Source organism: Pelobates fuscus, chromosome 13 (assembly GCF_036172605.1).
Source record: "Pelobates fuscus isolate aPelFus1 chromosome 13, aPelFus1.pri, whole genome shotgun sequence".
NCBI lineage: Eukaryota > Metazoa > Chordata > Amphibia > Anura > Pelobatidae > Pelobates > Pelobates fuscus.
In genome coordinates this window covers 33822453-33849093 of record NC_086329.1, presented here as the reverse complement: position 1 = coordinate 33849093, position 26641 = coordinate 33822453, and the positions used below count along the sequence as shown (strand labels likewise).

Genomic DNA, 26641 nt, shown 5'->3' with positions numbered 1-26641 from the left:
ATAAATAAATATAATGCACAGTGCCCCAATAGATAGTTTTAGAGAGGCAAGGAGAGAAAATGATTGAGTTTCTTTCTTCAAGTAATCAGTGTTCCAAATGAATGCTAACATCTAGTTAACAAGACAAAAATGATGGCCTTATTGAGTTAAATGGACTCAAATTGGTATGGGTGCCATGTCTCTGAAGTTTTAACCCTGTAATTGAAAACCGGAAATGTTTCCATTGATGGTCTCTAGTGGCGGTCTCCATGACAGACAGTAGCGGCACTACTACAACAATAGACAAGTTAAACTTGGCTAGATAGATGGTCTCACTAACCTTCCAGTGCACTAATCTCTCAGCCAAATGATGGAGCAGCAGAATTGAGACCGGCAAGTAAATATCACCTTGGGTGGGACACAGTAGAATAGGTAGGTAAAAACTATAGTGTTAGGAATACATATTTGAGGGTTGGGATTTCATGTTACATTAAACCATACACCTAAAATATATAATTCCTTTAGACCAGGGGTTCCCAATTAATTTTTCCCATGGAACCCTTTGAAATACTGTATCAACATCGTGGAACCCTTAAACCCCCTGGAAAAAAAAAGTGCTTTTTTGTATGTGTCAGTGTGTGTCTGTGTTTGTATGTGCCAGTGTGTGTATCTGTGTGTAAATGTGTATCTGTGTGTGTGTGTGTGTGTGTGTGTGTATCTGACACACAGATACACACACACACACACTGGCACATAGCGACACACAGATACAAACACCTTGACACACAGTTTTTATCTGTGTGTGTGTGTGTGTATCTGACACACAGATACACATACACACTGGCACATAGCGACACACAGATACAAACACCTTGACACACAGTGTGTATCTGTGTGTGTATGTATCTGTGTTTGTATGTGTCTGTGTATCAAGCTGTATGTATCTGTGTTTGTATGTGCCAGTGTGTATGAATATGACACACAGACACACACACACACACACAGGCACATAGTGGCAGACAGATACACACACTGACACAGATACACACACCTTGACACACAGTGTGCATCTTTGTGTGCGTGTGTGTGTGTGTATCTGTGTGTCAAGGTGTGTGTATCTCTGTGTCAAAGTGTGTGTATCTGTGTTTGCCTGTGACAGTGTGTGTATCTATGTATCTGACACACATACACACACACTGGCACAGTGGCACACTGATACACAGACACACACCTTGACACACAGCTACACACACTGACATACACACACACACACACACACACACACAGGCACACTAATATACACTGGCACATACACACAAACACATATTGACACACACACACACACTTAGATACACACAGTGACACATATACAAACCTTGACACACAGACACACATACTCTGACACACACATATACACTCCCACTGACAAACACACACTCTTTTTACAGACACACATACAAACACATATACACTCTCACTGACAAGCACACATACATTCTCACTGACAAACACATACACACTTGCATACTCACTGACAATACACATACACTATCACTGACAAACACACTTATAATCTTTGACAGACACACAAACACATACAAACTCCCTAACAGACACGCCTATAATTTCTTTAATTTTTTATTTTACTCCACCCAGCCTCCCTACCTTTCGGAGTGCTGGCATGGAGTCTCTATGTCCCTGTGGTCCAGTGGGGCTGCTGGGCTGAGCGTGCGGTCCCTGGGGTCTCGTGGGGCTGCTGAGCGGCTGGCGTGTGGGTGGTGAGGGAGCAGTGATCTACCTGCTCAGCTCCCTCACGCGCCTCTTAGTGATGCCGGAGTGACATCATATTTCGGCTCCGGCATCACGGCTGTGCGCGCAAGGGATTTGAGCAGAGAGATTACTGCCAATTGTTCCGTCGCCGCCTGCGGCCATTTTATTTTTAGAAATTTTGTCATTACTCCATTTGTGTTCTCGCAGAGCCTAGGGTTCCGCGGAACACCTATTGGGAAACGCTGCTTTAGACTAATAGCTGGCTGTATAAATACTTGGCAAAGAGGAGTATAGAATCAATATAGAAATCAAATTATATTTTAATATTTAATAAATACCCACACACATATATATATATATATATACACACACACACACTTTTTTTCATTATAAGTGTATTTTGAGAATATATATATATATATATATATATATGCATGCATCACAATACACTTGAAATTATATATATTTATATAGATTTTACTCTGGCATCAAACCTCTCCATGAGTATTGATAGAAGATAACAGAATCTCAAGTATGCTAGACCCACAGGGAAAATGCTAGAGAGTAGACGCCTCTGTTTTAGTGATTGTTCAGTCTCCCTTCCCTAAGGTATCCAGGTCACATTAAACAGCTTGTTCTGCTCTTAAAGATTCACACAACAACGAATTGCGATGTTAACAGATACACAGCAATCTCTTTATAAATACCCTGCTATTAAACAGGAGCACATGGATCACTTGTCTCCTATTAAACTGCATACAAAACACGCAACATGTCTTTTTGTGAGGCTAGGCAAGCAATTTTGTTACAGCTATTACAGTTTAACTTGTAGGATGCCAGATGCAACATGTAGCAGTGAGTCTGAAAAGGGACAGAGGATTAAAGTCATGCTCTAGCGACAATACAACAGGCTGTGAAAGCATGTGGGTATTTTGCAAAGCTTACAGAATTTAGTAGGTTTCATGGAATAATTTAAAGAAGAAGAGTTATTTTTGATACTAGAGCATTTATGAATCCAGCAGGTAAAATTCCCTATTATTCATAATATTCACTTTGCGTTCATACACCGTACATCCAAGGTATTTTACTTAAATTAACGAACATTCCCAATGATCTTCTGGTGTAATGAAATTGTGTTACTGGGTGGAATTTGCTGTACGCATTCAATTTATTTATTGGGGTGGCCGAAATCACAGAATATAAATTTATATATCAAATTGAAGTCAATTTCTTTGCTATGGTATTGAGGGATGCAGGGTAGCAGCACCTCCATGGTGTCTTCAGTTAAGAATCAAAGTGGAACAATATAGAAAACAAGAGGACAGGACACGGAATATAGTGCAGTATTTCAATATTATCTGTGAATTAAAGCAGCACTGTCACGCCAAACTTACCTTTTTGCTTTTGTTTTATTTTTTCCCTCTTTCAGAATCTGGTATTTTCTTTCTTTCTGATCTAGTTTTCTTTAAAACATAAGGTAAGGTAGGGATTACTTTGTCTTATGTATTTTTCCTAAGCTTGACTTTCTTTGACCAAAGGAGGATCTTAAGTCCGCTCCATTTCCTGTGCTCAAAGAAATTTTGCCACAATAGTCACACTCCTGTTCTCGTAATGCCTCCTTTCACTATTCCTGAGTGAAGGCACGGAATTTCGTGCAAACCGAATGGCCATAGTTTGTTCATTGGTGTTCAAATGAAATTCGGTAATTTTGTTTGGTTCAGAATTTCATTCAGAGGTTCAAATTCCGATCTGATTCTTGCCACATCTGCATCTTGCAGCCATTTAGTAGATAAGCCACTAATTCATGCAGGTATTAGGAAGCTATCTATGAAAAACCTAAAAAAGACCAAGATTGGTCTTACAGACAACTTTACTAACACTAAGTAAACATGAATAAATGTAATAAATAATAATAAATGGCTGCTCACTGTTGTAAACAAGGTCCCCCCCCCCCGCCCCGGTAACCCCTGCTTTTGTCACTTAGGGCCCCAACCCGCCACTCATGGGTGGGCCGGGGGGAGAAAGTAATAGGTTCCCTCTTTTTTGTCACTTACTCATGGTTGGGGGCCAGGGGGACCGTAGGTTCCCCAGTCTAGTTGAATATCCCAACTCGTATGGCTGGGCGGTGGGTGGAGGTTAGGGGAGGACACTATGTCCCCCCTGTTAAATATTTTAAAATATGCCCCACCATGCGGGCATGGAGAACCTGTGCTAGCCCCCCCTTATTGGACTGGAGGGTATTTTTTATTTTTTTCATTTTTTACAATGGTGTGTAGCCACAGGCTGATCATGGTTTAGTAGACATGGTTCAGTAGAGATTTTATTCCCCCTTATGTTAATATTGGGGTCATATTGACCCTCATAGAATGACAGGTGACATGGGTAAGGTTAGCCGCTTCTATTTTTACATATTACAAGTAAGGGAACTGTGAGCTGGTAGTTCCTTCCTTGTAATAAACGAATGAACGAAAACTGAATTGAAATTGGGTTTTTAGTTCCTTCTTTGTAATTTCTATTCATTCACTCATCTTTCGGACGAATAAACGAATAGCTGAAATTCCCGTCTGAGTTTTGGACAATAGCGATTGCCCAAGTGTTCAACTCGGCATGTGTGGGAATTTCACAGTGCTATCTATAGTGGGCAGATGACGTGTCCCACAGGGTCTTCATTTGCCCACACTAAGATGGTGGTGCCTAGGATCTAGGCCCTGGCAAGAAAAAAAAAGGTAAAACAGAGGACCTAGGGGCATTTGGGGGTGACTAGAGGGACAATAAAATATAGTGGAGTTGGTGGGGGTAAAAAAACAAACCAAACCAGATACGGCCATGGCAGAGCCGCTTTAAATAAAAAAAATGCACTTACAGATTTTAGGAGCTTGTAATCAGCTCCAAATACATATGCCTAGGTGGTGTTATACCCGCCTGTGAATATGCTTGTCCTGGTCTTTTGGTGAAGGACGTTTAAGGCCAGTATGTGACTTCTGCTCACAGGTGTATACAATTGTGGCCCTCAGTTTCCAGACATTAGGTTTTTTTTACTTGGATGCACAGTAGTGTAGTAGCAATAATTCATTGAAATGGAATGAAAATAAAACAGAATATATTACTCCCTGTTTTGAAAGTAATAAAAGGATATATGCTCACAGGTGGAGAGCAAAAAAAGGTTTTGCTCAATCCATATTGCTTGGTGGTATATTCCCCACCAATGATTGCAATGTGAGAATCCTCAAATAAAATCTTCAAGGTAAAATCAGAAAGGTCAGAGTATGGCATAAAGTATAAAAAACCAAACACATTTTATTGAACATAGGTTCAAACACGATTTCTTTGTTATGACCATTACGGCCTACTCTTAGCAGCATCTCAACATCCTTGTGGGGCATGACAGCCTTGGCGTTGGCTGGGATATGTGCCGGCACTGTGTGGCAATGCTGCAGTGAAGGTGGCATCAATTTGGCATACAACCTATGTGGCGAAACCAACCTCGCCACTGGGTCCTGGAGAAGCCTGTTTGCCCGCCTCCTACTTGCTGACTATGGCCACTGCGTTATTTGGGGCATATTGTATTTTATTGTGCGACTGCTGGCCCTTTAAGCACAGTGAATGGTATTTTATTGTACTGCTGCTGGCCCTTTAAGAACTGTCTGGGGACATATTGAGACTTTGGGTAACAATACCCTTTAAGACTATGGCCCCTGAAAACGTATGGACTTTTATTCGGTGTGTATGGCCCTTTAAGAACCGTCTGGGGACATCTTGTAACTTTGGTGAACAATGCTCCTTTAAGACTATGTCCCCAGACCTGTAAAATAACTTGCCCCTGGCTTTCTCCCTCTTGGTTCAGTAAATAGGGCTTACTGAACCAAGTACCACACAGGCAGACCACCCAGAAGTTAAAGTGTGCAGGCAATTTACCTCCCAGGCTGTGAGGTTACTGCAGGTTAATTGCCGACCGCTGGGTGGCCGCAGTTCGTGCAAACGAACACGTGGCGGTGGCCATCTTTGTTCATTCGAACGCGGTCAGCGGTGTATGCTAAAGATTCTGTGGAACTGAAATCGGCTACACATTTTACCGAACACCGCTGACCCTTACCTTCTCCTACACTTCGTTTTTCAGCTCCAGAGACTAAGCCCTGTTCGAAATGGGACTTAGTCGTTTTTCGGCATGAAATTGACCAACCGCACAGCCCAAATCTATGGAACTGTTTTGGGCAGGAAATTGTGCTTGCGGTCGGTCATAAAGGGACCTCCAGCTAACTTTTGATCCACTGGAGGGATTTTGCTGATTTTTGGAAGGGTTTATGTTTAAAGTGTGCTGATTCCAAATATGTAATTGTTATGAATGATTGGATGTATGGTTTTAAAGTTATAGCACATGTATAAAAACTGTATTTTCCCTGGCTGTAATAATAATGTTAACTGGTTATCTGAGGGGAGGGAACCTGGGGGTTGTAATCATTATGCTATTGGTTGTTTTGTCCCTCCCTGTGGGCGGTCCTGTATTCTCAACAACTGTAATAAAAACCAGGCTGGGAGTGCCAGCCTCAGTTCCTGCTTAACTCTCAAAGTGGTGTCTGCTGCAGTGCTTGAAGTCCTCAGGAGCGCTAGGAGCATCCATTAACGGAGGTACCGAGTCGGGGTGCCCGTCGATCCATTACAACCTAGAAGTCCCATCATTTATGGTGCATGGTCCAAAGGTCAGGCAATATTTGATGCCTGATTGGGAAGTTTCTGCGGGAATGTCAGTCAGAGTGTGGGACCATCAGATGTACTTGGAAATTAAGAAGATATGATCCTTGATCACAAAGACTTCAGGTGACTCTGCCTGGATCACATAGGTAATGGGGCAATACCCTACATCAGGTCTCTGACTGTAAAACCCCCTGAGCACCACTGACCCAGTGCTCAATTATTCTGTAGCTCTCTGTTCTAGTTACCTGTATTATATTCCTGCTCTCCAATCAGAAATGGAAGAGAGGCAACAAGAAAATAATTTGAGGACAACAGGAGAGATATCGGGGAAGGAGAGGTATATCTTGGTGTCCTCAGTATAGAAGTTGCAGTGGAATCCAAAAGTATTAATAAGTTGCCAAACGAGGCAATATGGATAGAAAACAGAAGGGAACCAAGGACACAGCCTTAGTGGACTCCAACTAAGACAGGATGAAGGGAGGAGGGGTTACCAGAACTGGATAGGATCGTTAGGAAAGATAGGACGAGAACCAAGAACAGATGTGTTAGTGGCTTTTGGATTTAGCCCTGATTAGATAATTAGATTTGGCTTAACTTCTGGCTATGAATTGACACTGGCTTCTTTTTGCTTCCTAATGGCTCTAAAGTTCTTGTTCCAGTCTCCTTAGAGCTTCCTGTTTCTTGTGCTCCTAATTAAGGCTGCCTTATCGCAAACGTTCTTAGAGCCTTTCCCCATCTCCGATCCTACCTTGGGAATGGAGATTCACACATTATAACGTAATCCAAAAACGTAGAATATCCAGCTAATATGATATTTAGGAGACAGAACTCTCATACTGTAAGAAATTAAGTAGGCATAGAGCTTCTGTGTTCTAAGAAGTGGAAAAACTAATATATAGATAGTGCCACAGAATTCTGAGATTTTGGGTTATAGGATCTAGATAAAACACACGGGATACTAGGTTATAGGACACAATGGTCGGACAAGTTCATTGTTCAGCCAAAAGGACAGACATATCTAGTTCAGCCCTCATTGTCACATTGTTCACATTTGATTTTCTCTCTGTATTTTAAGATTCTGCTAAAGCCTGTCCTACCGTCACTGCAATTTTACATCCAAAATGTATTTTTTCTGTGCCTTTATGTTCATAACAATGTAGATCTTCAGTGTCCCTTGTTAAAGGAGCTGACATTTTTCTTTTTTGTTTATAAATATATCAGATCTATAATAATTTAGATGTGTGATATTTTTGTCTTCATCAACATTTCTGGGGTTCATATTTTTGATATAGTACATAAGGTACTGCTATTTACATAGCTCCCTCGGAGACCCCTGTTGTCACAGAAATCACGAACGTTCACATTTTTTCAGATTTGAATGGCACGTTATTCATCATATGCCAGACAGCTTGAACAAACAAATGCAAAGGCTTCTGGCACTCAGCAGGAGCGGCCGCACGCAGACTTTGTCACAGATTTTAACTTTCAACCGGAATGCTGAACCAGAATAAAATGCTTCAACAGAGACCTGCTGGAATCTGAAACAGCTTTTACTTGCGGGAAAACAAATTATACATAACCAGAAAAATAAAAATATGACTCTTTCTTGATGCCCATTGTGAATGAATGTCGATTTACAGAGAAAAATTTTTGGAGAGAGAAATAGATGTGAATGAATGTCTGTAGAAGATAGATAGATGTGAATGAAGATCCGTATACAATAGAAAAATTGTAAAAACATCAAGAAAAATTGATTAAAAAAAATGAATGAATAAAATTTAATAAACGGAACAGATAGACACACAGAAAGTCATATGAAGTAAGGTATGTATAAGATATATAAATAGAATAGATAGAATCCAAAAGTGTTATTATTTGCAAAATACTTCTATAAAATATGTTTCATAATATATAACGCAAATACAAGCAAAAAATATGCTTGAAATAAGGGATAAGTCACAAGAAAAAAACTGAGTCTATAGTTTCAAAAATAATCTTTTTATTTGGGGTTTATAGGTTTCCTCCTGTCCACCCTCCTTTGGTATAAAAAAAAGTTAACGTTTAAAAGAAATTACTTGCTGACGTCTTTCACAATCTGCTCTACTCCATTATTTCTCTTAGGGAAGCAATAGGTTGGAAATAGACATGCGTGGCCAAATGTCTCACACCTCTCACAGGAGGCAGTGCCTTGAGAGGCTAACACTATGAGCTGAGCTGGTCTGGGTGAATTTAGTGGCTCTTTAACGCTAATGTGTGATTTGAGTTTACATTTTCTTTAACAATTTTAATTTTACTACAAGGGCATCATGTAACACAAAAATAAAGATTGGCATACTCAACGCGTTAATGAAGTATCAACACACAGGACGATATATTTCAGTTGTAGCACTAACCACGGAGTTGTAACCACCAGATTTAGGTGAGGCCTCCTTCGGGACTTAACACTCAATTGATGCACTTCACAAGCATTTCTTTAGAACCAGTCCATATTGTGATTCTAGCATTTCATAATCTTTTCAACATACTACCAAAGTACGAAAAAAAAAAAAAAAAAAAAGCCTTGCATCAACTGGATATGTGATCAAAAAATAGACTCCAATTTCTTGATGGCACCCGATGGAGCCCCACAAACATAGGGCACCCTTGTGCAACTGCGCAAGTTTTACCGCCAGTAGTTCGGCCTCTATGTGCATGCTATCCTCTGTCTTAATATACAAACTTGAAAATAAACTGTTACTTTACCCTCATCCTGGTATTTGAATTTATACTCTGAATAGAATTATAACCCTAGTGTCCTTACATGCAACAAAACATTACATGGATTTTTCATTCTGTTTCTATAGCTACCACAAACTACTCCCAATACATTTTGCATAAAATCTGAGAATCATAAGAAATACAACTCATTCTTCCACAGGTTAACCCCTTAGTTACCAGATCATTTTTTTTCCAGTTTTCTTACCGTTAAGGACCAGGGCTGTTTTTACATTTCTGCGGTGTTTGTGTTTAGCTGTAATTTTCCTCTTACTCATTTACTGTACCCACACATATTATATACCGTTTGTCTCGCCATTAAATGGTCTTTCTAGAGATACCACTGTTTTCATCATATCAACTAATTTACTATAAAAAAATTATAAAATATGATAAAAAATTTTTAAAAACTCTTTTTTCTAACTTTGACCCCCAAAATCTACAACTGCCAAAAACACCTGTACTAAATAGTTTCTAAATTTTGTCCTGAGTTTAGAAATATCCAATGTTAACATGTTCTTAGCTTTTGTTTTTTACAAGTTATAGGGCTATAAGTACAAGTAGGACATTGCTGTTTCAAAATATATATATTTAAAATGTATCAATAGTGACATTGTAACACTGTTATCTGTCATAAATCTCTGAATCACATCTCACATGTACATATATTTTAAAGTAGACAACCCAGGGTATTCAATAAAGGGTATGTCCAGTCTTTTTTTAGTAGCCACTTAGTCACAAACACTGGCCAAAGTTAGCATTTATATTTGTTTGTGTGTTAAAAACAATTATGAACGCTAACTTTGGCCAGTGTTTGTGACTAAGTGGATACTAAAAAAGACTGAGCATACCCCATTTGCAATACCTTGGGTTGTCTTCTTTTGCCAATGGTATGCCACCATGGGGGCAGCGGTTTATCTACCTCAAGGCTGACAAGGCATTTGTCTTGTGTGGCACTTTAATGGGGTGGCAAAAAAAAACAAAAAACGACCCCTAAACGCCCTGGCAAGTGACTTGCCAGCCACTTGACCTGGAAGGCCCTGGAGCTGGCCAGCTGACCACCTTAGCCCCCCCCCCCCTCCCCTGAGGCTGGCATCTATTTTATGTGGGAGGCGGGTGGCGAGGGAGCACTCTCCCCTGTGATCTTCCTTGCTCAACTCCCTCGAGCACACCTCAGTAATGCTTGAGCCGGAATATGACGCTATTCCGGCTCCTGCATCAATAAGCAGCACGTGAGGGAGCTGAGCAGGAGGATCAGAGATCCCTTGGCACCCACCTCCACTCTGCGCCTGCCAGCCTGATTGCCCGCCGAGCTGCAGCCAGCCCCACTGGACCACAGGGAAGAATCAACCCCAGCACTCCCAAAGGTAGGGAGGCTGGGTGGATTAAACTTGAATTTGTTTTCATTTAAAATTGTGAGTGTGTGTCTGTTAGTGAGAGTATGTGTGCCAGTTAGTGAGAGTGTGTGTGTGTGTGTGTGTGTTAGTGTGTGTCTTTTAGTGAGAGTGTGTTAGTGTGTGTCTGTTAGTGAGAGTGTGTTAGTGTGTATCTGTCACTGAGAGTGTATATATGTTTGTCAGAGTGTGTATGTGTTTGTCAGTGAGAGTGGATACGTGTTTGTCAGCGAGTGTGTATGTGTGTGTGTGTCAGTGTGGATCTGTCTGTCACTGAAAGTGTGTGTCTGTCAGTATGTATATATTAATATAAAAAATACACTTAGTATGACATATATCTATCTATATATATATATTTATTTATTTATTAACATTTTTTTCATTTTTCAGTAGCAGGGAGACTGCTTGTCAGTTCAGGCAGTCCCCATGCAGGCAGATGCATGGACGGCTATTGCGGCCATGTAACCGCTCTTTCTTAGCGATCGGCTAAGTAATAAGGAATATCACATTCCTTATTACTACTAAGTAAGTAAATAAGGAATGCTGCGTTCCTTATTAATAATACCGGTTTTGGTTGGCCATACCTAGTATGTCTGCGGTCCTTAAGTAGTTAATTTGATTGACCAGAAAACAAAAAAACTAAAATATTTCTGATGTTTTCAGCTGTTAACACAACAAGTAGAACTTCGGCTCCAAATGACTATTTTATGGTTTTGTTGCTTAAGGCAGATGTAGATTGAACCTTCGTATCATTTGTGATTTGTACCGATTTCTGAAAATGCACCATGCCAAGAGGATTTTCTGTGCAAAGATTCAGCCTGGGAATATCGTATAATTTTTGTAGAAGACTTTATAACATTCATTGCCAGAAAAGCTTGAATGTTTCTTGGCCCCCGCAAAGCACAAAGATTATTTTGCTTCCAGAGCGGTAGTTTAGCAAATAACCTAGACTATAAGACTATTTGACCAGAGAGCCCTCGCATAAACTCTCGTTTCTGTATGCCTAAAATAGTTTCTTATTTTGGTTTTCTTTTGCATTTTTTATTAAATCATGGCCAGGCCCAAAAAGGTACAATCAATAACTTACTGTATTCTATGGTAGATATGCATTTTTCAAATATTGACACATGTTTATAAATTTTGCTGCATAAAATTGAAAAGAATTAGAAAAGTAGAACCAAAAACTCGTACCCCAAATTAAAGGAGGAGAGGTGTCCTATAGGATAAACCACTCTCTCTTCTCTATATGGAGCGAGTGTTTATTTTGTAGCAACCCATTCGCAGTATTTGTTGATTAACTAAAATATAACCTTTAATAAATCATTAAAATAAGTAGTAGAGAAAAAATGTAAATCGAGTAGAAAAAAAATATATATATATACACACAAAGTCTAAAAAGGCTGTAGTCAACTAGCCTTTATTACTGTCAGGGCTTAAATAGCCTCAGTCTGTTTGCAGCCACGGTGGTTACAGGTAGAAGCAAAAAAAGTAAAAAAGTAGTGGTTATTCAGGTTTGTAAAGATTGTCGGAGTTTGACTTAAACACCATCCACATACCACAACAACTTGCCACCCTGGAGGCAAACAAACCCAAACAAATCCAGATTTGAGCCCCCTATAATTAGCTGAAAACAATCCTCACAGCAGCTAGGACACAGTATAGTGGTCTGTAAATAGCGTAACACTCAGGGGTAAGTAGTGACCAGGAAAAACCTGATCAAAACCTCCACATCCCTAGTCTATAGCGGTAAGAGTAGTAAAGCTAAGTGTCCCTGCCACCGGTTACACAGAAACAGCTCACTGCTTCAGTTCAATTGTTCAAAGATTCGCTGGAGAGTAAAGGAAACATACTATCGGTCCCTATTTTTCAACTCCCTAAAGTTACGATAATTCTTGAACAGGCGTCCCTGCGCTAGAGAAACAACTGGAGAGTATTTCAAAGAAAACTTCTATCTGTCCCTAGTTTTCAAGCTCCATCTCTAGCTAGTGTTAAACATAAAATAATCAGGCGTCCCGACGCGCGTTTCGCCAATACATTGGCTCGTCCAGGGGAACCGGGTTACTGCCTGGTGGTAGTTTAAATATCCCTCCCTCTCCTCCCATTGGTCGATTGTTAGCCAATACTGGGAGGGGAGGGGCTGGGAGTAAGTGAGTGTTGGTTTAACCCTTCGAGATCGGGTACAGATTCGGCACTCCAACCGACATCATTAAAATTGCTGTACCCTATAGTGGTACAGTAATGATTATATCGTCTTTGGGTACTAGAGGCAGAAGTGTCCATAGGACAACAAGCATCCACCTTCAAACCAGATTTTCAATAAGAGGTTCACAACCAGTAGTTATATACATGCTCCGTTTCTATATATACACACATGGCCAGACACTAAGAATATAATGTCCTTGTACAACATACAGTCTGATGTTGATGTGCTGGCACTCAGTTAAAACGAAACGTTTTCTAGGTGTTTCTGGGAAGTAATGGTTCATCAAGCACCCCCACACCTTAGATATGACTACATTCTCCTGGGGATCCAGTGAGGCACTCTGTGTCCCAGTATAGTCTTTTATAATGTCTAGATCCTTTGATTGGTGGAATGTAGGGTTTATATGAGCATAAATATAAGATAAAGTTAGGGAAGAGAAAAAATGTGAAGAAACATGTGAAAAGAAAAGAAATTTATGAGAAAAAAATGAAATCCTGTTTCTTATGTTGTAAGCCAGTGCTGTAAATCATGCTGTAGTTCCATTATCTGGAATTCTGTACAATCTCCAATAGGGATTAACCCCTCTCTGTAAGTGCCACGATGAATTTGGAGAAACCAAACTAGTAATGCTGTAGGAAAATGTACACTTCACATTTTCAACATCTACTAGTTAAAATATTCGAAAGGTGACGAAACAGACCCCTCTTTTTTATCTTCCCAGAGATTCCTAGGCATGAATAAACGGAGTAAAATTAAATTCTTCATTCAGTCCTCTAGGGTATAGGGTCTGAAAAGAATAGATCCAGCGAGACTCAGCCTTTAGCAAAGAAATATTAATGTCACCCTTTCAGACCCTATACCCTAGAGGACTGAATGAAGAATTTAATTTTACTCCGTTTATTCATGCCTAGGAATCTCTGGGAAGATAAAAAAGAGGGGTCTGTTTCGTCACCTTTCGAATATTTTAACTAGTAGATGTTGAAAATGTGAAGTGTACATTTTCCTACAGCATTACTAGTTTGGTTTCTCCAAATTCATCGTGGCACTTACAGAGAGGGGTTAATCCCTATTGGAGATTGTACAGAATTCCAGATAATGGAACTACAGCATGATTTACAGCACTGGCTTACAACATAAGAAACAGGATTTCATTTTTTTCTCATAAATTTCTTTTCTTTTCACATGTTTCTTCACATTTTTTCTCTTCCCTAACTTTATCTTATATTTATGCTCATATAAACCCTACATTCCACCAATCAAAGGATCTAGACATTATAAAAGACTATACTGGGACACAGAGTGCCTCACTGGATCCCCAGGAGAATGTAGTCATATCTAAGGTGTGGGGGTGCTTGATGAACCATTACTTCCCAGAAACACCTAGAAAACGTTTCGTTTTAACTGAGTGCCAGCACATCAACATCAGACTGTATGTTGTACAAGGACATTATATTCTTAGTGTCTGGCCATGTGTGTATATATAGAAACGGAGCATGTATATAACTACTGGTTGTGAACCTCTTATTGAAAATCTGGTTTGAAGGTGGATGCTTGTTGTCCTATGGACACTTCTGCCTCTAGTACCCAAAGACGATATAATCATTACTGTACCACTATAGGGTACAGCAATTTTAATGATGTCGGTTGGAGTGCCGAATCTGTACCCGATCTCGAAGGGTTAAACCAACACTCACTTACTCCCAGCCCCTCCCCTCCCAGTATTGGCTAACAATCGACCAATGGGAGGAGAGGGAGGGATATTTAAATTACCACCAGGCAGTAACCCGGTTCCCCTGGACGAGCCAATGTATTGGCGAAACGCGCGTCGGGACGCCTGATTATTTTATGTTTAACACTAGCTAGAGATGGAGCTTGAAAACTAGGGACAGATAGAAGTTTTCTTTGAAATACTCTCCAGTTGTTTCTCTAGCGCAGGGACGCCTGTTCAAGAATTATCGTAACTTTAGGGAGTTGAAAAATAGGGACCGATAGTATGTTTCCTTTACTCTCCAGCGAATCTTTGAACAATTGAACTGAAGCAGTGAGCTGTTTCTGTGTAACCGGTGGCAGGGACACTTAGCTTTACTACTCTTACCGCTATAGACTAGGGATGTGGAGGTTTTGATCAGGTTTTTCCTGGTCACTACTTACCCCTGAGTGTTACGCTATTTACAGACCACTATACTGTGTCCTAGCTGCTGTGAGGATTGTTTTCAGCTAATTATAGGGGGCTCAAATCTGGATTTGTTTGGGTTTGTTTGCCTCCAGGGTGGCAAGTTGTTGTGGTATGTGGATGGTGTTTAAGTCAAACTCCGACAATCTTTACAAACCTGAATAACCACTACTTTTTTACTTTTTTTGCTTCTACCTGTAACCACCGTGGCTGCAAACAGACTGAGGCTATTTAAGCCCTGACAGTAATAAAGGCTAGTTGACTACAGCCTTTTTAGACTTTGTGTGTATATATATATATATTTTTTCTACTCAATTTACATTTTTTCTCTACTACTTATTTTAATGATTTATTAAAGGTTATATTTTAGTTAATCAACAAATACTGCGAATGGGTTGCTACAAAATAAACACTCGCTCCATATAGAGAAGAGAGAGTGGTTTATCCTATAGGACACCTCTCCTCCTTTAATTTGGGGTACGAGTTTTTGGTTCTACTTTTCTAATTTATTTCTCATAGGGGTTACCCCCCAATAATCACTAGCAACCTGACACTGTCTCTCTACCTGAGTCTCTTTTTTGCATTTCAGTTATCTTTGGGTTTCAATACCATTATTTAAGATAGGGAGACAATTGATACAACAGTAAGATCATTTTTTCTCTTTTTTTTAAATGGAAGAATAGTTTGGGCTCTATAGCAAACTGATATTAATATGACTGACTTTTTAGGACAAGTTGTCCATCCAGATTTAAGATCTGAAGACGTAGCTAATGTTTTTTCTAACAACCCATTGGGGAACAGTAGCTTTGATCCAACAGATATCAATCATGCATTTTTTTCTATTCAAAAACTATACCAAACCCAACTTAAAGGTTTTTGGGAACTTACTAGTCTAAGGCACTATATTGAACAGAAACTGGTACCTAGAGGTCTGAGGCCAGATATTTTATTGCCAGACAAAGTAAAAACGGAAGAACAGATTGCAGAGTGGAATTCCATTCTGCTAGACTGTTCTGCTAAGATTATGCAATTTCTGATAAAGTTAGAACAAGAGAATTTAGACAAGACTAATGGTGATTTGGATATTGAAATTAAGAAAATAAAAATATTTGATAAGGAACCCACATACACCACTATGGAAGTAAAATTACAAAAAAATTTGGAGAATTTCAAAAAAAATATAAGACAAAAGAAACATTACAAGTTCCAGAGGGACTATAGGGACTTCCAAGAGGGAAATATCTTTAAAAATAAAAACAAACGGAGGTTGAAGAATAATAATATGGGAAATAAAGGGTTCTCCTCCTCAGATGAAACGGAATGGTCGGAGTCAGAGGATAGACCAAGGTTCAATAAAAGATCTACATCTAGACAGAGACAACCTGCCCCTGGGGCCCAACCGAGAGGGATCCTGAGAAATTCTGATAGAAATATCTCTTTCTCAGATGGCTCAGCTCCCTCTGGTGGTGATTATCCCTCAGGACGTGAAGGCCCCTCAGGTCCCTCTGGCCCTATCCAGTCCACGTCTACTACTTTTTTAGACCAGGACTGGCCACGACCACAAAGGGAAAGACTAAGGGACAGAAAGAAGTGGGGGTACAAGATGCACAAATCCAACTACCAATAGAGACCCATATGGAAAACAAAATTATAAATCTATCTAATTTTGAATTGAAACCTAGGCATCTTACCCTACTGTCTAAGGGACTATCGTTTATACCAACCCCTACGTATAACATGTTCAATTGGGCCAAAGACGTGAACTTATTTGGACGTAAACTGGCCCTACATGCCTACCATGAAAAGAGAAGTCTGAAAAATCTTAAAGAATTAGGCCTGACCCCTGAAGATAGTGATATTTTCCAACTCCTGACAGATTTATCCTCTGAACAGGCACTTGGAGAATCATTGACCGATTTGAAACCACTATCGTGGTTTACCCCTAACCTTAAAGAATTTCCCTGCATTGACATGTTTGTCCAGATCTGTACCAATGAATTAGAGAACCAAGGTATACACGAACCATCCAGGTCTAATCTAAACTATGTAGAAAAGTTGGCTCTACAAGAGCTAAAACAACAAGATGACATGGTTATAAAATCCTCCGACAAGGGGGGGAATATTGTTCTCATGGAAAGGGGACAATATGTGGACATGTGTATGGCACACCTTTCTGATACAGCTGCTTACCAGCTACTTAAGGATGACCCAACGAAGGTTTTCTTTAAGGAATTACAAGAGCTGGCACAGTTAGCTTTAACTGACAAAATAATTACTCAGAATGAATTCAAATACATTGTTGCACAATCTAATATAACCATAGCAACCTTTTACTGTCTCCCCAAGGTGCACAAAGATATGCACAAACCTCCGGGGAGACCAATTATTTCTGGGAACCATAGCTTGACTGAGCGAGCTAGTAAATTCCTGGACAAGATATTAAAACCACTGGTACAGAAACTAAAATCCTACATACGCGATACAAAACAGACCCTTCTGGCCCTAGAGAATCTGACGGTGCCTCCTTATACATCTATAGCCAGCTTGGATGTAGTGGCATTATATAACAACATCCCACACGAGAATGGTATAGCTGGAGTAGCCTATTTTTTGGAACAATCGGGAACCTTTATCGAACAAGAACAAACTTTTATTCTAACTTTGCTCCGTTTTGTGTTAACACACAACTATTTCACCTTTAATGGAAAATATTATTTACAGACAAGGGGCACGGCTATGGGTTCGTCTTGCGCACCCAGCTATGCGAATCTATTTTTGGGATGGTGGGAGGAGACAATTGTGTTTAATGTGTCAAACTCAAATTACTTTCCATCTATACACAAATGGTTTCGCTACATAGATGATATTCTGATCTTTTGGACAGGTTCTTTCTCCCAATTCAAACAGCTGGTTGATGAACTCAATCACAATGATATTAACCTCCAACTCACTCATGTCATTGACGAAAAACACCTGGTCTTCTTAGATCTGAACATCAACATACATGAAAATGGGGATGTAAGCACATCACTTTTTAGGAAACCCACAGCAACAAACAGTTTGCTGCACTGGCAAAGCTACCACCCTTTTCATTTAAAGGCCAACATTCCATATGGCCAATATTTAAGGGCTAAGAGAAACTGTTCAAACCAGGAGGATTTTGAGAAAGAAGCGAAAGATTTAAGAACTAGATTTAAGTCATTGGGCTATCCCAACAGAATTCTCAAAAGAGCCTACCAAAGAACCACTAATGTAGACAGATCCGAAAGCCTACATAGACCTCCTAGGGAACTCAGCAACACCCCGAGTCTGACAAGATTCATAGGAACTTTTGATAAACATTGGAACACAGCACAACATGTCTTAAGCAGAAACTGGCCGTTACTACAATATGACACCAGTTTGAGAAAGACCATCACTAAACAACCCTCTATGACTTGTAGACGAGCAAACAATCTTGGTGACATACTAACACACAGTCACCTGAAACCTGGCTCGACTACACCTCTTACTTCCACCTGGTTAACAACCAAAGGCCTTTTCAAATGCGGACATTGTAAAGCCTGTAAATTTATTGCACCAACCAGGTCTGTCTGGAATAAAAGAACTTCAACAGAGATAACCATCAATGCATTCATCAACTGTAGTTCCACCAATGTTATCTATATAATAACATGTGAGTGTGGGCTACAGTATATAGGAAAAACCTATCAGCAACTACGCAGACGCATCTTACAGCACATTAATTCTATCTCCAATCTACACATTGAAACTCCGATTTCAAAACATGTAAGGATCAACCATGCGTCTAAACCTGAAGTCTTGAAGTTCCAGGTACTACAACAACTGACTCTGAACCATCGAAAGGGTGACATTAATATTTCTTTGCTAAAGGCTGAGTCTCGCTGGATCTATTCTTTTCAGACCCTATACCCTAGAGGACTGAATGAAGAATTTAATTTTACTCCGTTTATTCATGCCTAGGAATCTCTGGGAAGATAAAAAAGAGGGGTCTGTTTCGTCACCTTTCGAATATTTTAACTAGTAGATGTTGAAAATGTGAAGTGTACATTTTCCTACAGCATTACTAGTTTGGTTTCTCCAAATTCATCGTGGCACTTACAGAGAGGGGTTAATCCCTATTGGAGATTGTACAGAATTCCAGATAATGGAACTACAGCATGATTTACAGCACTGGCTTACAACATAAGAAACAGGATTTCATTTTTTCTCATAAATTTCTTTTCTTTTCACATGTTTCTTCACATTTTTTCTCTTCCCTAACTTTATCTTATATTTATGCTCATATAAACCCTACATTCCACCAATCAAAGGATCTAGACATTATAAAAGACTATACTGGGACACAGAGTGCCTCACTGGATCCCCAGGAGAATGTAGTCATATCTAAGGTGTGGGGGTGCTTGATGAACCATTACTTCCCAGAAACACCTAGAAAACGTTTCGTTTTAACTGAGTGCCAGCACATCAACATCAGACTGTATGTTGTACAAGGACATTATATTCTTAGTGTCTGGCCATGTGTGTATATATAGAAACGGAGCATGTATATAACTACTGGTTGTGAACCTCTTATTGAAAATCTGGTTTGAAGGTGGATGCTTGTTGTCCTATGGACACTTCTGCCTCTAGTACCCAAAGACGATATAATCATTACTGTACCACTATAGGGTACAGCAATTTTAATGATGTCGGTTGGAGTGCCGAATCTGTACCCGATCTCGAAGGGTTAAACCAACACTCACTTACTCCCAGCCCCTCCCCTCCCAGTATTGGCTAACAATCGACCAATGGGAGGAGAGGGAGGGATATTTAAACTACCACCAGGCAGTAACCCGGTTCCCCTGGACGAGCCAATGTATTGGCGAAACGCGCGTCGGGACGCCTGATTATTTTATGTTTAACACTAGCTAGAGATGGAGCTTGAAAACTAGGGACAGATAGAAGTTTTCTTTGAAATACTCTCCAGTTGTTTCTCTAGCGCAGGGACGCCTGTTCAAGAATTATCGTAACTTTAGGGAGTTGAAAAATAGGGACCGATAGTATGTTTCCTTTACTCTCCAGCGAATCTTTGAACAATTGAACTGAAGCAGTGAGCTGTTTTTGTGTAACCAGTGGCAGGGACACTTAGCTTTACTACTCTTACCGCTATAGACTAGGGATGTGGAGGTTTTGATCAGGTTTTTCCTGGTCACTACTTACCCCTGAGTGTTACGCTATTTACAGACCACTATACTGTGTCCTAGCTGCTGTGAGGATTGTTTTCAGCTAATTATAGGGGGCTCAAATCTGGATTTGTTTGGGTTTGTTTGCCTCCAGGGTGGCAAGTTGTTGTGGTATGTGGATGGTGTTTAAGTCAAACTCCGACAATCTTTACAAACCTGAATAACCACTACTTTTTTACTTTTTTTGCTTCTACCTGTAACCACCGTGGCTGCAAACAGACTGAGGCTATTTAAGCCCTGACAGTAATAAAGGCTAGTTGACTACAGCCTTTTTAGACTTTGTGTGTATATATATATATATTTTTTCTACTCGATTTACATTTTTTCTCTACTACTTATTTTAATGATTTATTAAAGGTTATATTTTAGTTAATCAACAAATACTGCGAATGGGTTGCTACAAAATAAACACTCGCTCCATATAGAGAAGAGAGAGTGGTTTATCCTATAGGACACCTCTCCTCCTTTAATTTGGGGTACGAGTTTTTGGTTCTACTTTTCTAATTTATTTCTCATAGGGGTTACCCCCCAATAATCACTAGCAACTTGACACTGTCTCTCTACCTGAGTCTCTTTTTTGCATAAAATTGAAAAGCTCCAAAAATACGCCAAGCACATTACCACTAATGGCCGCCTACCATAGTAAGTAGATAAACCATTTAAGAGCAATACAACAAGTAAGTGACTGGCACCCATGAACTCTTGCAAGCAGCCTCTGTGGGCTCCACTGAACTAAGCCTGACATGCATTTTCAGCTCATTGGCTATGTGAGTCACATGTGTGCAATCAGCCAATGTATTTGGCCCTGTACCTCTAGGCTTAGCTCAATGACAAGAGCTACTGGAGGCATCGAAGGTGGTGACAGGTGCCCGACAGACCCCAGGTAAGTTATCAAACTATTCTTAAATGACTTGACTACTTACTGTGGGCACTCTTGGCACCAATAACCACTGGTTCTTGGAATATCCCTTTAACTCCTTAAGCACACAGCTTCAGAAGTATAAGGCCAACATGACGGAACGTTTCCGTCACGTGTTGTTAAATGGTTAAGAAAAGCAAAGTTGTAATTTATGGGGATGTTTCAAAATCTCATGACAAATACACTGCATAAGGGAACAGTGACAAAACTGTTCGGACACTACATTAATGAGTTGTACGATACTTGGAGGATGACATTTTACTCAGAGATAGTAGTAAGCTTCAGTGTTTCATTACCAGACAGGATATACACACTATACATTATTTCATATATTAAAAGGATGACTAATTACGAATCGATCTTGCATGGCCTTTTACCAGTGGACCGAAATAGTGTTTCCACCCACCACTGATTCTAATGCCACTGTAGGGCATTTTGTAACCCAAAGTAACATGTACTTATTATGTTGTAAAACCAATATAAAAACATTTTAAAAAATAGCATGTATTTTTCTTTTTATATTTTTTCTTTTGAATTTGTTATTTCATTGAATTTGGTTAGGTAAAAAAAAAGTTTTTAAATAATCAGTGTTGATGTATAGATGATAGCCTGTCAGATATCAGCTATGACTGACAGCATTGAGTAATTATACTGACTGCACAATCTGGGAAAAGCGCCAAGCTGCAAGGAAGACAGAGAGACAAGGAAATACACGAACGAAAAAAATAAAAGGGAAAGACCAGAAAAAAAAGCAAAGGGAAGAAGGGAAGAAAGAGGTGAAGAAACAAAGAAAGGTAGAAAAGAAGGGAGAAAAGAAAAGAAGAGGAAGAGAATCGAGACCAAAGAAAAAGAAGAAAAAAAGAGAAAAAGAAGAAAAGCCTGGGCAAAAAAAACTGCGAGTACGAAACTCAAACAACTCATCTAATTTGGAACTTTGTTGTCTCTCAATGCCCATCTTGAAGATCTGGGTGCATTTTTTTATTTTATTTAAATATTTTCTAATACATTTTCTCATACAAAATGAAAGAATAATTGTTATACGTTTCCAGAGTGACAGGACTGGTTCAAAGTGCACGGATAATTCAACGCATATAATACTTAGTTCAATATAAAAGAAGCCGCATTAAAGACGTCATTTGGGTTAACAGGCAGTGCAAAATAATTGAACAGATCACATATCAATTCAAATATAAAGAGTAATTCCTGGTTGTGTGATCACGTAGGATATGAAACAATAACAAAGGATAAAACAAAAGTAACAGGAAAAACAAAGATAACAGTCGTGTAATAATGGAAGATCTCATTAATTAAAATTGAAAAACAAGTGACAAATCTAGAATAGGTAATGACATTAGGGTGACTTTCCAAAAGTGGCAAATTAAAAGTGAGACTCTTAGGGGACTGTCCCGACAAACACACGTATGCATAGACCTTAACGCTATTGCCATATCCTCCCTCTACTTCCAAGTGATTTGGGTTCGGAGGAGCGTGTGACTCTTTGAGTGAAGAAAAAGTCCCTCCCTGGTCCAGAGGAGGACCAATAAGTCAACCAAGTAGACCAGATCCTTAGATACTTTTGTCTGTGGCCCCTAGCCTACCCATGCATTTACTCCATGTGTCTAGTGTCCTCTACCCTGTTTATCCAGTGCTCCAGGGAGGGCACTGACATCTCCTGTTTCCATTTTACCAGGACCAAAGCATTCGCCTCCTCCAGTTATAACCATAGTAACATTTGATGAAAGGGAGTTGGGCCAACCCAATAGAACCTGGGATGCTGAGGGTGTGGATATATTTTGCAAGATCGGCTTTATAGTTTCAATTATTTGGTGCCAAAAGGGTTGAATGTCCCTACAGTGACACCAGAGATGTTCCATTGACCCTTCTGCCCTATGACATCTCCAGCATTCATTACTGATTGAGTATGTAACAAAGAAGTGTTTCTGAACCACCTAGTTACACGCTTATAAAATGCTTCTCTTTTAGAGAGGCTGACATGACCCGTTTTAAATATATAGGACTAATTGTTCCCCGATGGATGAACTCGAAGGCTACATGACCATCGCTGTTGAAAATTTGCAGGGCTCAGCTTTGAAGCACCCTGTTGTATCAGAGAGTATATCTGAGATAATGACCTCTGAAAATCTTTTACTTGTATGTAGGCCATCTCAAAAGGTGTACAGTCCCTCGGTCTCTTATGACAGGTGTTTACTTTCTTAAGATAGTCTTCCAATTGATAGTAACTTAATGTTTGACCAATGGGAGCTATGATTCAAGAGTTCAGCAAGAAAGGTAAAGTTGGTCTCCTCGAAAGAGGTAACCCAGTGTAGTTTATTGGGAACATGTCAACTGCATTTTATTGACTGTATTGACTGGTACTGCTATAGAGAGAGAGAGAGAGACAGAGAGAGAGAGAGATGTACTTATGTACTAATGGAGAATCTTACCCAATACCCAACAATATTTTGTTTTGAATTTTTAATCTGTAACAAAAAAATTAAATTAAAAAAATAATATATATAAATATATTTAAATATTTTAGGCTTTAAAGGTAAAGTTCTTTCCCTTTTACAATTATACAGTGCATGGTTATAAATTGCATAACTGCAAAGTGTAATAAAAACTCACCATTCTGTGCAACTTCTCTTCAAGCTCCTGATTTATTCTTTGTAAAGACATATAATTTGTCTGTATCCTAAAAAGAAAATATAGTAAAGTCAATTTATTACCTTATTATTATTATGATTATTTCACCTCAGCATTACAATGATATATTTAACAACATTTAAAACAAAATTTGACTCACAAAAGCAAACCTTGAAATCTCTGAAAAAAGATTTAATATATTAAAATATAAATTAAACTATTCTGACATGATTCATCTTATGTGAAAACAACAAAACAAAAACAGGACAAGGTTAAAAAAAATAAAAAATAAAAATATCCCAAACAATTTGACCTTTATGAGACGTTGCCTTTCTGACTCCCTTCTCCACCAATTAGGTTGAAGGAACATTGCAGGCACCATAACCACTTTAACAAACTGGTTATGGTGCCTGGCAGTCCTTGGTACCGAGTCCCGCACCATTACTAAACAGTTTACTCGCTGTTTAGTATAGATTCTCAGTTGCCTGCAGCCTAAAAGCCTGGTTCTCAAGGATGAAATGGTGGAGGCGTGGCTATATTTTTCTTCACGCCATACCAGGTGTAGAAATCAGTGATAGGCGGAGAGAGTCACCTAAGTGCACTCAGCCAATCACTGCCTCAATTCTTAGTATGAATTAAAATGGTGGACAGAGGAAGCATAGTTCCCCCCCCCCCCCCCCCACCGTGGGTGGCCTGACTTCTGCCTGCTGTGGACAGAGATTCTCTGCTAAACAGTGAGCAGACTGTTCAGTAGTGAATCGGGACCAATAGCCCATAGACTCCAGTTACAATAACCTTTTCAATCAGTTATGGTGCCTAAAGTAAGTATTCCTTTCACGTGGTTAGGGGTAACAAAGGCAACTACTCAAAGTTAACTCTTTTTCAATTATCCACTATGAAAAATTAATAAAAGGGAAATAAAACAAAAAACAAAAACAAAAAACTCACAGATACTTTTTCCAATTTATTCCAGACTCAAAGTCATTAGGTCCTGATTAACATGCATTTATTTAATTTTTTTAAATGTATTTATTTATTTTTACCAAAGGCTTTATTTAACATAGGTTTGTTGCCTCTAAAACAAGGCAAGTAATGCAATACACCTGACTGGAGTCCATATACAGATTAGGGCATAATCCCAAAAATATGCAACACAGCACCGAATTCCAAGGACTGGAACTCTTCATAATAAATAAGTAAATAAATACATAGAACATTTTTAAATAACCTTTATTAAATTTCAGTAATATAGGATGTTAAAAAATATATAGCATTGCTCACATACATATAACATGCGTGAGGTAAAAAGTGATATACTTGTTAGGGAGATAAATTATTTACAATAGATTATTATAATACAATATCTATCTATTATTTTAAGTAAATAATTGGCTTACTTTTTGCATTAATAAAGTTTTAGTCCCTATAATTTTGTGTCGTGTGTCTCTCCATTCCTTCCCTTTTCGCAAAGAGCATTTTGAACGGATTAAAGTAGCACACTGTCGCTTTAAGTAGTCATACAGATGCCTACACGATTATTGTATTTGCAAAAAGGATACGGGGTTAAAAACAATACTTTCTAAAGAGGGTCAAGACAGCCAGGCTTCCTGCAGAGTTGCTAATGAGTTGTGGCTCCCACTAATTACCCTTTATGATAAGACAACAATGATTCAGAGCTGGTTTTGTAGGTCTACAGAGAACTGCAAAATATGGGATACATTTGATACACGGAAAATAGCTTTCACTGTGAAACAAAGTGGTTTTAGTTGTTCTGGTGTTAGCAACAGGTCATGGGGAGACAAAGTGCGTCTCTTCTGACTTAAATACTACAATGGTGCATTTTTTATTTTTTTTATAATACACTGTCAATAGAATATATTCTGCTTCTGATAGCAGATACATTTAGAAAGTCCATTAGGCAAGCTTTTATATAGCCCGTTGCTACCATCCACACACACCTGCTAAACAATAGACATGTGCAATTCGTTTCGATCCGAATATGAATTCGGACGAATTTCGGACAATTCGGACATTCAGGTACTTCCGAATGTCCGAATTGCCGAAGTGCCGAGGTCCCAAAGTTCCAAAATTTTCAGAACTTCGGCACTTCGGTAATTTCGGAACTTCGGGACCTGAGCGGCTCAGGGGTGGGGGCCAGGGGGGACCTTAGGTCCCCCCCCTTATTAGTATTTAGGGCCCTCACCCACCACTCAGGGGTGGGGGCCAGGGGGGAGGACACTAGGTACCCCTTCCCTTATTACAATTTAGGGACCCCACCCACCGCTCAGGGGTGGGGGCCAGGGGGGAGGACATTAGGTCCCCCCTTATTAGTATTTAGGGCCCCCACCCGCCGCTCAGGGGTGGGGGCCGAAGTACCGAGGTCCCGAAGTTCAGAAATTACCGAATTTCCGAAGTGTCGAAGTGCCGAAGTTCTCAATTGCTTTAGTGCCGAAGTTCCGAAGTTGCCGAAGTTACCGAAGTTCCGAAGCACAGTATTGCCTAAGTACTAATATACTTACCCAGTGAAGAAAGACGAATGTTACATTGTAAATAATTTTAAATAAAAAGTATAGAAACATAGCCAGGATTCAGCTGTAAGCATTTGCAACACTTACAACAATCAAGTAACATACATTCATATAAAATGTAAGTTACTTGGCCAGTCAATGTAAAGACAGGAATGAATAAGTAGATAACTCCCTAATTCCCACGGTATTAGGGAGCTATCTACTAAAAGGCTGAAAGACCTAAATTGGTCTTTCAGCCAAATTTACTAATACTAAGTAAAGGTTACTTAGTATTAGTAAATTCTGCCCCTACTCGCTATACCGCGAGTAGGGGCATGTCTATTAAACAGTGAGAAGCCTG

At 39.5% G+C, this 26641-nt stretch overlaps 1 protein-coding gene across 4 annotated transcripts in view; it reads right to left on the bottom strand.

The window, feature by feature from the left end:
• BEGAIN (brain enriched guanylate kinase associated) overlaps positions 1-26641 on the bottom strand; it is a 213026-nt gene that overhangs the window by 77090 nt on the left and 109295 nt on the right. For all 4 annotated transcript variants that reach the window (XM_063439149.1, XM_063439152.1, XM_063439150.1 and 1 more), the window contains one exon: positions 23756-23822. In XM_063439149.1, the coding sequence (XP_063295219.1) occupies positions 23756-23822 (67 nt within the window). The remainder of the gene's footprint in view (positions 1-23755; positions 23823-26641) is intronic.